At 40.9% G+C, this 15,763-nt stretch overlaps 1 protein-coding gene across 2 annotated transcripts in view; it reads right to left on the minus strand.

The window, feature by feature from the left end:
- Positions 1-15,763, minus strand: part of CCN3 (cellular communication network factor 3) — a 48,664-nt gene that overhangs the window by 17,327 nt on the left and 15,574 nt on the right. For both annotated transcript variants that reach the window (XM_087706746.1, XM_087706745.1), the window contains one exon: positions 4,191-4,303. In XM_087706746.1, coding sequence (XP_087562872.1) covers positions 4,191-4,303 — 113 coding nt within the window. The remainder of the gene's footprint in view (positions 1-4,190; positions 4,304-15,763) is intronic.

Consider the following 15,763-nt stretch of genomic DNA (forward strand, 5'->3'; position numbering starts at 1 on the left):
ATAGTAGTGAATCCTTACAGTTTGATTTTTTTCTGGGATATCATGGAAACCTTCAAAGTCATATTCAAAAATTGGTCGGCTAATCACATTGACTCTTTTAGGAAAGCTCCCCGTTGGGAGACCGAGTGTGTTCAGAGAAGCGTTGTGAGAGTTGTGTTGGCGAACACACAAACCAGCATACAGAGACACTACAGTTTAAATAGGCTTTTACTTTTGTGGAAATAGAGGTATCAGAGTCCATCAAACAGTCGAAGTCACACACGGATAAGACAGTCAGTCATCAATGTCTTTCAGTTAAGGGATAATCCAAATAACATAGCCCATAATCATACAAACAATAGCAATAGCAGTAGACTTATATACCGCTTCATAGGCCTTTCAGGCCTCTCTAAGCGGTTTACAGAGAGTCAGCATATTGCCCCCAACAATCTGGGTCCTCATTTTACCCACCTCGGAAGGATGGAAGGCTGAGTCAACCCTGAGCCGGTGAGATTTGAACCGCTGAACTGCTGATCTAGCAGTAGCCTGCAGTGCTGCATTTAACCACTGCGCCACCTTGGCTCAGTCTGGTACTCAAAGTTTGCTAGCAGTTGCAAAACTTACAATAGTTCACGGCATTTTCTAACAGCCAACTTCCAAAACACTCAAATCAGATCAGCCCAGCATCTAACAAACAGAGAGCTAACAGTCATTCTGGCTCCCTCTTATGGCCGATTGAAGAAACAGCAACCAATCACATTTTACAGTATGATTTAAAGAAACAGGTGCAACATTGTTACATGATTTATATATTGCCAACTCAACCATTAGATTAGACTCCATTCCATTCTATGGCAGATCTCTTCACCAAAACCTGCTGGAAATAATTCCAGACTTTTGAAGGTGTACAAAAAAACTTTATGGGAAGTTGTGTAATGCTTGGGAGAAGATGGAGTTAGATGGAGTTCATCTTCTTGTGGCTCCTAAAAAGGGTAATTGGGAGATCTGGTGATCCCGAAGAGCAAACTGGCAGATGGCTTTTTTGGATGCTGTCGCACACTGTTGGCTCAGATTTAATTGGTTGTCCACTAAGACTCCATGTTCCCTCTCACAGTTAATGTTATTAAGCCTGGCTTCACCCAGTCTATATGTGTACTTTTGGTTTTTCTTGCCTAAGTGTAAGACTTTACTTTTCTCTACACTGAATTTCTTTTTGTTAGATAGGGCCCAGTGTTCATGTCTGTCAATATCCATCTGGATCTTGAGCCTATCATCTAGAGTGTTGGCTATTCCTGCCAGCTTAGTATCAAAGCCTAGCTGCTTTGGCTTATAAACCATGGGTTGTCCCCAATTTTGGTCTGAGCCTGGTGCCTAAGCCAATGATGGATGCCAGATACGAGGTGCAGGTTTTCTGATTGCTTTTTATTGGAGTACTCCAAGGAAAAGGGTTCCTGGTCAAAAAGCCAAGAACCCAGAACAGAACAAAGGATCAAGAAAGCTTTATACATTTTCACTAAAGGAGAAGGTGGGACAAGGTGAAATAATAAGAAATCTCCTCTAATAAACATTTTAGCAATAATTCTACAATTTGTTCAATTGTTCTATAGCTGTCCCATTCCTAAGCCTTGGCTAATGGATGCCCCAGGAGTTATCTAATAGACATTTCATTTGCTGCCGGCCATCTCTATGATCCCTTCTCTGTGGCTGCTCCGACCCTCTGGAACGAACTCCCCGTGGAGATTCGAACCCTCACCACCCTCCAGGCCTTCCGCAAAGCCCTTAAAATCTGGCTATTCCGACAGGCCTGGGACTAAAGAGCTTCTACCCCCCTTCTCGAATGGTATGATTGTTGTGTGTTCTTAAATTGTGTATTGTTTGTTTGTCTTTTTATCCCCTGTTTGTACCTCCTCTCCCTGATTGAGTTGTGAGCCGCCCTGAGTCCCCTTCAGGGGGGAAAAGGGCGGCATATAAATGAAATAAATCCTAATCCTAATCCTATTCCTAACTTTTAGCTGAGGTCTGCAAATTGTCTAATTCTTGTTACTTTTATCAACTTTCTAACTACCCATAATTGCTACAAGCTTTGCACATGCATATTTCCTGTTGATAAGCATTCTTTGTTCTTGCCAGACATACACACACACATCCCAATTACAATCTTCCTGATTTAGTTTCAAGTGTGTGCCATGAACTTGCTTTAGCAGCCAGCCCATCACATGGTTTATGACTTAGAGTGATGTGAATCTAGCCAATTATGGGTTATTCAACTAATCCTGGTGAAGAAAGCAATGAGGTAGTGCAAAATGTGAATCTGTTTTTGTCTAGGTTTGGACAACATACTGGAGTAAAATATGGTTGCTTGGTAACTATCCTGCAAACCAGTGCAATTGGATTTATTCTGTTAACCATGGATCTGTTATATATAAACTATCTTATTATATGATTACTATTCGTGACTTAGCTCAGTGTAGGAAACATGCCTCCTCCCCTCATTTTAGTTTCTATCGTGCAAACTTTGGAGATAAAGTGGAGGATGCTATAATCTTTCCTCAAAATTTGATAGGCATTCCACCAAAATTTCAATTGCCAATTCATTTCCCCCCTTTCATCCAGCACAGTTAAAAATGATCTTGCAAGAATTCGTGATGATTACAAACATCAGAAAAACAAATAGTCTATCCTTCAATAGCTGCTTTCTTCTTGTAATAAAAAATGGCACCAGGACCAATTGATGAGGACTTGCAAAATGCTTTTCATTTCCTGATCTTCTTTAAAGATTCCTATTGATGGGGGGGAAAGTAGAGACTCCAGAATGGTTGATGAGATTCCTTGTAAATTCAAGGCATGCCATGACTTTGTACTATCTGAACATTCAGCAGTGAATGTGAACTGTTTCCAGCCATAACTTGTGAACTTGTGGAGATGAATCAGGCTGGGCCAAAGGATTAGAGAGTATAATGTGAGTGTATCCTGGTTTAGGGAATTTCTTGAACCCTGAAATGTATTGCTCTGTGCCCAAAATAAATATTTCAGCTCTTTTCAAACCTTCTTCTTCTGGAGAAGAAATGAAGTGGTCTTCTAAATTGGCCCTATGGTGCAGCTGGAACAAACTGGAGCTGAACACTCTTAAAATTGTAGAGATGATAGTAGATTTTAGAAGAAGCTCTCCTATTCTACCACTTCTGACAATATTAGGCAATGCAGTATCAACAGTAGAGACCTTTACACGTTTAAGTTTCTATTATCTCCAAGGACGTGAAATGGACACCAAACATTCGAACCATCATTAAAAAGGAACAACAAAGAATGTTCTTCCTGTGTCAGAAAACTCAGTTTGCCCAAGGAACTGCTGATACAGAGGAATTATTTAATCTGTTATTTGCACCTCAGTTATTGCCTGGTTTGACACAGCAACCAAACAGGTCAGGTACAGACTTCAACAGATAGTTAGGGCTGCAGAAAAAAAAAATAATTGCAACCAGCCTGCCTTCCATTGAGGATCTGTATACTGCATGAACCAGAAAGTGGGCTGAGAAAATATGTACATACCCCTTTATTAAATACTAAAGGTAAAAATTATAGGAGAAAATCTTACATCTTAAAAGTGAACGGAGCAGAATAATTTAACACTGGGGGATATTTAGGAACAATGGACACAGAAGTTAATTTTAAGAATGTCTGTCCATTATAGACAATTGTGTTTAAAAGATGGTATGGAAGAGGGAAAAATTCTACTTGACAATAATGAGACTGATCTGAAAGTGGATTTTAAAAAAAGATAGACTAGAACACCAATATGAAAAATTTATATTACAGAGGATATACAAATGAAACTGGATGATATCTTAATAATTAAAAGGGGCATGTAAATAACATACCAAAAGAATAATCTGGATAATGTTTCCATACAAGAGAGTCTTGTTAAAGTTTTAAAGACAAGACCAAGACAAATGGAAAGGAAATCAAAGTCCAGGACATTATTTGAAAGTATTAAACATCAAGACTGTTAAAAGTAATGGGAGGAATATAAAGTTGGTTTATTTGATCAAGATTAAAATAGATATGTTATTATCTCTGGTAACCCTTAATGGACCCTTAATAGATTTACATTGCTGAAAATTAACCATTTTGCTAAGGAATGTTGAGACACGACCCTGGTGTGATTTGGAGTCACAAGTAAGATGGGCAAGTGCGAAATAGGACTTGCTTACCTTGTTTTGAAGTTTGGAGAGATTTTTGTTGTTGGAAATTCTTGATGGTGGACATCTCACCACATTTCCCCTCTCTAGATTCCTCTACATTGTTCAAGAAATCTTGGAATTTTCTGCAGGTAGAACAGATAGGAGTGGTTGGTAAGAAAAAAGAGGGATGCTTATTATTTACAAAAAAATGTGCCCAAAATTTGGTTCAGTTAAATGTGGAATTTAAGATGCCCTTCCATCTCTGGGTGTCCAATTTTTAATAAAAATCACTGAATTAGATAAATGGGGAAAATTTTGGGGAACAAACTTAAAAATGACACTATCAGTTGCATACGAGGAAAACTAGTACAAAATGTTTTACAGATAGCACCTGGCACCAACAAGGTTAGCTAAAATCTCAGCAAATACCTCCCCAAAATGTTGGAAATGTGAATCAATACACGGAACATATTACTACTTATGATGGACTTGTGAGAAGGCTAAAATTTTTTGGAAAAGGATCAAAAATTGGCTAGAGGCAATAACAGGAGTCAAAATAGATTGGAAACCTGAAGTTTTTTTTTACTAGGAATAATAACTGCAAAATATAAAAAAGAAATCCAGTATTTAATTTTACATATAATTACAGCGGCGAGGATTGCCTTCACTCAGAAATGGAAAAACAAATTAATTCCAAGCAAAGATGAAATAATAAGAAAGGTTATGGATTGTGCCGAAATGGATAAATTAGCAAAAGAAATCCAGGGAAAAGAAGAATCAGAATTCTACCAGATATGGGATAAATGGTATAGGTGGATGGAGGAAAGAAACAAGGATCAATGAAGGAAGCCAATAAAGCTAAAAAATGGTAGTTAAGGAGAATTAACACATACACATGCATCTAAGAGGTTTAAATTTACTAGAGGTAATCAGCCTGTAGGAAGTTATCACCCAGCCCTCTCCCAGAAAAATGAAATATCCTAAGAAATATTGAAAAGGCAGAATATTTCTCTGGATGTGAAAAGGTAGAAACATGTTTTAAAAGACAGAATAGTCCCCTGTAGCTTCCTGCCCATCCCCACTTTATCAATGGACCATTAAGAAGGCCAAGCTAGTCTACTTTACATAATAAAGAGTTCTCTCCTTCAGCTCCAGGGGGAAGGGATTAAGGCATGATAATATTGGCCCTTTACCCAACTCGCCACATGACATCTGAGAACTCAACCAAACTTGGATTCAAAACGCAGCCTAGAGAGTTGCCCCTGCATGGCTCCATGGGAGTCTGACAACCAATCAGAATACAAGCTCAAGATCAAAGGCCAGAGGGGGATAAAACCAGGGATTCAGCATCTCTCCCTTCCCTTCTCTTCTCCACCAACATTGAAGCATGTGATCACCTTTTCTGTTCAGGACTCAAGCCATGTGGTCCTGTCCACCAATAAACCATCTTTCCAAGCAGCCTCCATGTCTCCAGTGTCTTTTTCCCCACTTGGAGCCGAACTCAGAAGGACATTTCTTCCAACAATTCAGCCAATATAGCAGACAGATGAGTAAAATAAGAGTGTTAAGAATGGTGAAATGCAAATGAAATATACTAGAAGGGAAAATAATATAAGGAGAACGGTATCGATTGGTAATTGCTATTAGAAAGAACCAAGTTCCCGTTCTACATGTTGCATTGTGTAAATGTCTATGTATGTCTAAGTTTTGTATGTGTGTATTTTGCATGTTTGTAAATAAGTAAAAATCTATTAAAAATAAAATAAAAGTCACTATGGTTTGCAAAAAGCCATCCAGGCTGTCTCCTATGTTGTTTTTAACCTAACTCTTGTTGATTGTAAATCAAGACTATGCAAACTACCACATTTGGGAAGAAATGTTAAAGAAAGGGAGGAATTGAAAGGCAGGCAAGCATAGTCTTGGCTTTGATAGCAACAAAAGACTATTTCTGGAATGTATTGTTATGCCAAGACCAACAGTCTTCTGCAAAAATAGCTCTGGGCATCTGTAGGTCTTCACTGCATATTTCACTTAAACTTCACATGGTTAATTTGGAGCTTAACTGTAGATGCCATTTTACCATTTTATGCTATAAAAATGTCATATGAATTGATAGAATGTCACAGTTTTGTTTTGGGCAAAGCACGTTCTTAGCAGAGAGAGGGGTGGGGGATGAACCGGGGAGGGATGAGAATCATATTTGTGTGCCATTCTTTCAGATGTGCCATGTGTTCCTTCCTAAAAGAGATAGATGGACCTTGGATGGTTTTTAAATAAATGGAAGGTGAAAGAATGCTTCTTTAAATCCATGGCTGACCTGGGGAATTTCAGTCGGCCATCTCTGGGCATGTTTTTGGGGGCTGTTCTGGAGTTCACGGATGGGGAAGAACAAGCTCCAAGTCAACAAGACTAAGCAATTCTAGGTTGTGAGGACCTCCCGAGCTGGATATTTTCCATCTTTTGTCTCCAAATGACGTTGCATAAAGAGCTGGTGCAAATTTGGAGGATCCTCCTTGACTTGTCAATGAAGATCTTTGTGTAGGTTCACATTGGGCAACAACTGCACCCAGTGCTAAATCGGAAGTCTTTTTTAACGTCTTTAGTCACCTCCTGGTTGGATGGAAACTTTGGAACGTAAAGATAACCCCCGAAGTGTAAGGATGTATAATTATATATAAAGATAATGATGAGAATAGCTGGGAATTGTAACCAAGTCTACATCTTGGCCAAAATTAGGCGGGGGTGGGTGGGTTTAAAAGCATAATACATAATATATATGTATACTTTTTTGTTCTATTTTTTTTTAAAGGAGAAGAATACGTTAATATAACGTAAGCCCCAATTATGGGAGGAAGCTAACTGCTTCCATCATCTGCCAATCGCCTCGTCACAAGAGTCCATCACGACAGAAACCCAATATTTTTACTGTTGCCTTTGTTATATTTGTGTTTTATTTGTGCTGATAAATAAATAAAGGGAGACTAGTATAGATCTATTTCAAGCTATTTAGCTCTCATCAGCTAGCCATACCCTTACTGGGATTTGAACCTGTGCTGTATTGCATAATGGCTAAGACGTTTGCCTGAGATGCAATACAGCACAGGTTCAAATCCCAGTAAGGGTATGGCTAGCTGATGAGAGCTAAATAGCTTGAAATAGATCTATACTAGTCTCCCTTTATTTATTTATCAGCACAAATAAAACTATATATATATATATATATATATATATATATATATATATATATATATATATATATATATATATATATACATACATACACATATATATACATACATACATACATACATACATACATACATACATACATACATACATACATACATACATATATATATATATATATATATATATATATATATATATATTAGATTTTAATCTAATCTGGCCTAATAATGGCTAAGATGTCTGCCTAATATGTAATATAGCCCAGGTTCAAATCCCAGTAAGGGCATGGCTAGCTGATGAGAGCTAAATAGCTTGAAATAGATCTATACTAGTCTCCCTTTATTTATTTATCAGCACAAATACAACATACATACATACATACATACATACATACATACATACATACATACATACATACATACATATGGAATTATAAATACTATCAACATAAAATGGAGCTTGCTCAGAAGCTGAAATACACCAAGTAAATGAGATGAAGAGTGGGAAGTAGAGGTAAGAGAAGAAGAGAGGGATAGGAGAGAGGCGGGGGAAGAGGAGGAGAGAAAGGAGGAGTGGAAAGGGGAGAGAGGAGGAGGAGAGAAGAAGGAGAAGTAGAGAAGAGAAGGATGATGGGGAAGAAAGGAGGTAGGGAGGGGGAGGAGAGAGGGAGAAGAAAGTGATGAATAAAGTACAAATAGGGTGTATGGAGAGCAGAAGAGCCAATAAATGGTTTCTGGGAGTTGATGGTAATATGAATTGATGTAAACATTTAATAATACAATATGATGTTGGCTATGTAATAGTATACATGTGATTATATGTTATGAAAATGAAAAAAAAAACTTTATAAAAAAAAGATAACCCCCGAAGTCCCAGCACTTACATCTCTAGAAATGGACAGGTTGTTCTATCACTGTGATGGCAAACCTGTGGCATGGGTGGCATAGGTGCCATGCAAAGCCCTCTCTGTGGGCACGCCAGCCATCACCCCAGCCCAGCTCTACCACACATGCACATGCGTCTCCCGCCAGCCAGCTCATCTTTGGGTCTCTGCTGTTCATGCAGGGGGGGTGGGGTGCATGCCTGGGACACAAATGTGTATGCACAGGGGTGCTCGCATTGCATTTTTGGGGTTACCCCCACCGAATTTTGGCTTCAAGGTCGGTGCAGGCGGCTTTCCAAAATGGGGCATGGGGGATCACATGCACATGCGCTGGGGAGGGCATGGATGAGAGCAGGGCACGGGTTTTTTTCACATGCACATTGCATTATGGGTGCGGGCAGGTGTGTGTGTGTGTGCTGTCGCGCGTGCAAGGGCATGCTTTCGGCACACAATGATAAAAAGGTTAGCCATCACTGTTGTATAATCCTAGAGAAACATAAAAGTATATTATTCCTTCTTATCCAGAGAATCAGCACTATTGTATTTTGGTGTGACATATCAGAGTGATGTGCAAGACAGTGGAGCACATGAAATCAACAGGTCCCTCTTCTCTCTTACTTGTCTCTTTCTCCAATCACCAGCTATTAAAGTGACGGTAACACTTCAAACAATTCTGCAATTTCAAGCAGAGTAAGGATTGGTATCTCAATGTGCCTGTTTTCCTTTTATTTGCTTTGCCTTTAATACGGTTTCAGTTGCCTCTTCATTTAGACTCAAAAACATTTGCTTTCTTTGAGCTGAATGCACTCTGGTAGTCCTTGATTTACAAGAGTAGTTGAGTCTGGAATTATGGTCATAAGTGGTGCCGATCCTTAAATGGGTCATCACATAAACAACTTGATTTTACTTTTTTGTTGTTGTTGTTAAGGTACAGGTAAAGGTTCCCCTTGCACATATGTGCTGGTTATTTCCAACTCTAGGGGGGGTGCTCATCTCCGTTTTAAAGCCCAAGAACCAGTGCTGTCCGAAGACGTCTCCGTGTTCATGTGGCCAGCATGACTAAACGCTAAGGGTGCATGGAATGCTGTTACCTTCCCACCAAGGTGGTCCCTATTTTTCTACTTGCCTTTTTACATGCTTTTGAACTGCTAGGTTGGCAGAAGCTGGGACAAGTAAAGGGAGCTCATTCTGTTACGTGGTGCTAGGGATTTGAACCGCTGAACTGCCGACCTTCTGATCGACAAACTCAGCATCTTAGCCACTGAGCCACCACCCACTAAGCCATTTAGAGTCTTTAAAATTAATATAGACACTTTGAATTGTGTAGGAAGGAGAATTTTGTATGGCAGCATCTGGAGGTCCCCAGATTGAGAAAGGCTGGGTTATATGGTTACATAAACTTGCTCATGGATGGGAATCCAAATATCCCTTTGAATACAGCCATTGGTTTGCTATTTGTGATCGTGGCACGACAAAAACGCGCTCGACTAAAGCGCGCCCGATTAAACCGCGTCGCTGATGTCAGCAACAGGGCGACAACAGCGAGCACGGAGAAAGAAGGGCGCTTTAAATAGTGCTTTGAAAGCAAGTCGATTCAAGTTAAGGTAAGGGTTAGGTTTAGGGTTAGGTTTAGGGTTAGGTTTAGGGTTAGGTTAAGGGTTAGGGTTAGGTTTAGGGTTAGGTTAAGGGTTAGGATTAGGTTTAGGGTTAGGTTTAGGGTTAGGGTTAGGGTTAGGGTTAGGTTAAGGGTTAGGTTTAGGGTTAGGTTTAGGATTAGGTTTAGGGGGGTTGGGTTTAGGTTTAGGGGTTAATTTTAGGTTTAGCGTTTACAGCGTGCTTCTGTCTCCGCGCTGTTGTCGCCCTGTGATGATGTCAGCTACGCGGTTTCGTCGAGCGCCCTTTAGTCGAACGTGGTTTTGTGGTGGAACCATTTGTGATACAGTCCTTCACCAAAGCAGTTCCTTCCATATTGACTCCCACAAGAAGATAACAGGTGACTGAAATAGCAAATAATATGTTGCTCATCAAAAATATTTTCTTTCTCCTTAAATGCATGTCAGGATATGTTTTGTTCCTGGTTTGTACAGCCAAGATGGGCCCAGATGTTGTATTCTGCTCTAGTATTTAGCAGTTGACCCTTTAAATAAATATTCCTTCCACATACCAAAGGGATAAGCACATAATATCATATTGAATTAAAGTCTCTTATTATCTCTTCTCCACCCTTCTTAGTTATTTGAATCACTAGCTTAACAGTAAAAATAATCACACAGGTTCAGAATTTCTCTTGAGAAAAATGAGCCATCCTCTGATGGTTTTTTTCTTTCTCTATCTCTCACTCTCTCGCAGATAGGGGAAAAGATTGTCCAGAGCAAGCATAAAGAATAAACCATTTTTTTCCTAAATATACAAGTTCATAAAGAAGGTCCCAAGATCAATATCCAGTAGATAGGCACCAAAATACCATGCTAATTGGTATTTTGTGGAATGATTAGCGTAGTAGAGAGTGGTAGTGTCAGGCCTGCCCCAGTCTGATCCCTTAGGAAAGAAAAACCCTCGACTCCATTTGGTTGAAGTGAAAGGCACTTTTACTAAGAGTCAGTCAAGTCAGGTGGAAACTGAGTTCCTATGCAAAAAGACAAACACTATTCCCTTCAGTCCCATTCCTCTCCCCGTGACCAGTCCAAACCCAGCCAATGCAATGTTGCATGTTATAGGAACTCAGGTGTTTCAGCTAGTAAATTTTCCACATCCAGGGCCTTGAAGATGCCTTGGTACGAACTGGTCTGTTAGGAATATAATCTAATGGTTGATTGATTGATTGATTGATTTGGCTTGTATGCCGCCCTATTCCTGGAAGACTCAGGGCGGCTAAAAATAAGAAGGGGAGGGGGTACAAAAATAAAAATAGAAAACAACAATTTAAAATACAACAACAGTTGTAACTGTGGATGGGGCTGGATAATTCAACAGCCCCAGGCCTGCCGGAACAGCCAGGTCTTAGTTGCTTTGCGGAAGGCCGGAAGGGTGGTAAGGGTCCGGATCTGAACAGGGAGATCGTTCCAGAGGGCCAGAGCAGCCACAGAGAAGGCCCTCCCCCGGGGAGTCGCCAGCCGACGTTGGCCGGCAGATGGAATTCGGAGGAGGCCCAGTCTGTGGGATCTAATAGGTCTTTGGGAGGTGACTGGCAGGAGGCGGTCTCTCAAGTAACCAGGTCCGAACCAGGTTGGGTTGGCAATATATAAATCATATAGCAATGCTGTACCTGTTTCTTTAAATTATACTGTAAAATGTGATTGGTTGCTGTTTTCCTCAATCGGCCATAAGAAGGAGCCAGAATGACTGTTAGCTGTTTTGTTAGATGCTGGGCTGATCTGATCTGAGTGTTTTGGAAGCTGGCTGTTAGAAAGTGCCGTGAGCTATTGTAAGTTTTGCAACTGCTAGCGAACTTTGAGTACCAGATTGTTTGTATGATAATGGACTATGTTATTAGGATTATCCCTTAACTGAAAGACGTTGATGACTGACTGTCTTATCCGTGTATGACTTGGACTGTTTGATGGATTCTGATACATCTATTTCCACAAAAGTAAAAGCCTATTTAAACTGCAGTGTCTCTGTATGCTGGTTTGTGTGTTCTCCAACACAACTCTCACAAGGCTTCGCTGAACGCACTCGCTCTCCCAACAGGGAGCTTACCTAACATGGTCCCAAGGAGATTCGCTTTTCTTCAGCTGCCATCCCTCTCCCCAGATTCCCACAAAAGGATACATAAAGGTTTATGGCTGCCCATTGGATTTCCCCCCATGCTTCTGTTGGAAGAAATGTCCTTCTGGGCTTAGCTCCAAGTGGGGAAAAAGACACTGGAAATATGGAGGCTGCTTGGAAAGGTGGTTTTTAATGGTGGACAGGATCACATGGCTTGAGCTCCTGTACAGAAAAGGGGGAATCACATGCTTCCAGATGTTGGGTGAAGAAGAAAAGAGAGAAGAAAGGGCTTGTTAGGATTTTTTAATACCCTCTGTTCGGCCCCACCTCTCTGCTTCCTGTTTCCTGTGTAAGAAATGTATTCTGATTGGTTGTCAGACTCCCCTGGGGCCATGCAGGGGCAACTCTCTAGGCTGTGTTTTGAGTCCAGGTTTGGTTGAGCATTGCTTCTTCCCCGGTGTCCTGTGGTGAGATGGGTAAAGGGCTAATACTATTATGCCTTAATCCCATCACCCTGGAGCTGAAGGGGAGGGAACTTCGTTATGTAGAATAGACTGACCCAGGCTTTTTTAATGGCCCATTGAGAAAGGTGGGGGCTATTAAGAGTGAGTCAGCTTCTTGCCTAAAACATGTTTCTCCATTTCTGATCCAGGGAAATATAATATTCTGCCTTTCCCAGGATATTTCATTTTTCTACAAGAGGGGTGGGTTTTAACTTTAACTTTACACTCCCCCCCCCCGCCTTTTGATGGCAGGATGCCAGCGCAGCACCAAGCCAAAGATGGTGGATCTGACAGTAGCTTGGATGGACAAGCAAACCTGATTCATCTAATGCCAATCCATATTATGACTTCGTTGCTTTAGGCCAGGGCTGGGCTGCTGGGGGTTCACGGGGGTTCAGGAGAACCTCTAGCTAAGACTCTGTGCAGTTTGGAGAACCCCCAAATCCCATTCCTGGCTAGCCCTGCCCACTCCATGCCCTCCCAGGAGTTCCCACATGGGCCATATTGGATGCAGGTAAGCATAGGGCATTGATCTCCAACTTTGGCCACTTTAAGACTTGTGGACTTCAACTCCCAGAGTTCCTCAGCCAGCAAAGCTGGCCTGAGGAACTCTGGGAGTTGAAGTCCACAGGTCTTAAAGTTACCAAGGTTGGAGACCACTGGCATAGGGGATGCACGGAGGCTTGGAGAGGGTGGAAAACGGGCCTACTGGAAGTTTGGGAAGGCTGGAAATGGGCCCGTTTCAGGCCTCCAGAGCCTGGGAAGGTCGTTTTCACACGGAGTCCTCCGGGATGGGGCGGCATACAAATCTATTAAAATTGACAAATTGACAAATTTTCGCCCTTCCGGATACTCGAGGAAATCTTTACAAGCCTGGGGAGGGCGAAAATGCCCCCCTCCCACCATGTTACAGGAGGCTGACTAGACCACGCCCATTATGGCTCCACCCACTGAGCAATTGCTAAAAAAAACCTTGCTAAAATTTTGGAAGCCCCTCCCTGGTTAAGGCATAATATCTGAAGCCAATGTGTTGTAGCTAACTTATGATGATAAGCAAATTATGGCTTACTATGAATCCAAAGAATGATTTCATAGCACGACAAATGACATTATAATAAAGTTCCTGCGTACACCATCCTGATTAATATCAGGGGGTCTCCCTCTCTCTCTCTCTCTCTCTCTCTCTCTCTCTCTCTCTCTCTCTCTCTCTCTCCCTCCCTCCCTCCCTCCCTCTCTCTCTCTCACATAATATCAGCATTTTAAAATTTCCATTTCAATTGTATCCAGTTCTTGGAGACTGCCTGAGCAAGTCCCTGCAGTTTCCTTGGCAAGTTTTTTCAGAAGTGATTTGCCATTGCCTCCTTCCTAGGGCCAAGTGAAAGTGACTGGCCCAGGTCACCCAATTGGCTGTGTGCGTAACGTGGGATTAGACTTCCAGATCAGCTTGTTTCTTGCCTGGTGACTTAATTATCATGTAAAACTGCTCTAATAGGAGCATTAAAAGCTAGCAATTATACAAATATCCCTAAACCCATAAAATTGGATTTATCAAATCCGTAAATCTTGATGAATATATTTTTTTCTTTTTTCCTTTTTCTTTTTTCCCTTTTATGTACACTTGAGAGCATATGCATCATAGACAAATTCCTTGTGTGTCCTATCACACTTGGCCAATAAATAATTCTATTCTATTCTATTCTATTCTATTCTATTCTATTCTATTCTATTCTAAATGGATCAAAGTCAATGGGGAAAAATTGCACTGAACTCCATAGCTGAACATGTCAACCTTTAGTGGATGGATTACTTGGTACTAATGCTGAGTCACGGGGACTAAAAGTGCTTGGAAATAAATTCCTAATGGGGAATCTATGGGTCTGTTTATTTTGTTTAGCCTTTTTGGCTAGATGTAGGAGTGTAGCTTTTGTGTTTTGTTACTCCCCTGTTCCCATGGAAATAAATACCTAACTAGGTTTGGGACGTGTAGAATATAAATAACAGATAACATGTTTTTGTTTTTTTGGTTTTAAGTACAGAAGCATTCAGTAACTGTTTCCACAGAAAATGCATATGGCATGATGAATCAGATGATGAAAGATTCAAAGGAAATGACCAGCATTTCCAAGCCTAAAATGGTAGTGTCATTTGTTTAACACGTCTGCCTAAAATGGTGGTACCATTTGTTTAACACCTTAGGCTAGGAGATATTTCAAGGAAATTAACTGATGTGGCATGTACATGCAAACCTTCTTTACTCTTTCTTTGATGGAAGAGTAAAAAAATAATAATGAAAAATTGGGCCCAATATTGACATTTTAAAATGGAACTTGTTAGAATTTGGATCTAGGACTGAATTTATGGTGAAAAAGATCCATAAAACAGGTTGAAAAATTGAAGCTAGAGTGGATAAAAGGTACTTCATGAATTAGTATTACACAGCAGAGGATCATCTCAAATTATATGCAATATTAGGAGCTAGAAGTTAGAATGCTGGGCTGATGATTGGCAACCAAGGCCCGTTGCTGCTATAGAGTGAGGCGAGCTCCTGTTAAATGCTCCAGCTCCTGTCAACCCAGCAGTTTGAAAGAAGGTGACTGCAAGTAGATAAATGGGTGCAACTTAGGTAGGCAACATCACGGGGCACGAAAGAAGCACCCATGTGGGCATCCCCGGGCAACAGTGATGTCACCAGCAAATACTTTCCCCACAGTTGTATTAGTATCTGCAATACTTTGTACCTGCTATCAACTTTATAGGTAAAGGTTCCCCTCGCACATATGTGCTAGTTGTTCCTGACTCTAGGGGGCGGTGCTCATCTCCGTTTCAAAGCTGAAGAGCCAGTGCTATCCGAAGACGTCTCCGTGGTCATGTGGCCGGCATGACTAAATGCCAAATGTGCAGAGAACGCTGTTAACCTTCCCACCAAAGGTGGTCCCTATTTTTCTACTTGCATTTTTACATGCTTTAGAACTGCTAGATTGGCAGAAACTGGGATAAGTTAACAGGAGCTCACTCCATTACACAGTGCTAGGGATTTGAACCGTCAAACTGCCGACCTTTCTGATTGACATGCTCAGCATCTTAGCCACTCAGCCACCACAACTTTATAGATGTACCGTATCTAAAACTTTGGTGTTTATACCATAATAGGGTTGCATTCTTCTGGAATCAGACAACATCCCCTGTTCAGCAGTTGAGCTGAACTTCCTTTCCAGCTCTGTACTTAGCTATTATGAAGCTGGTTTATTTTTTGAGATAGTACAGTTCAAAATGTGTGGGTCATTACTCCATTGGTGGAAACTCTTGCTGTTTGTTGCCTT

This window comes from Thamnophis sirtalis, unplaced genomic scaffold, assembly GCF_051295495.1.
Source record: "Thamnophis sirtalis isolate CommonGarterSnake01/CBP01778 unplaced genomic scaffold, rThaSir2_p1.2 scaffold_2, whole genome shotgun sequence".
NCBI classification, from domain to species: Eukaryota; Metazoa; Chordata; class Lepidosauria; order Squamata; family Natricidae; genus Thamnophis; species Thamnophis sirtalis.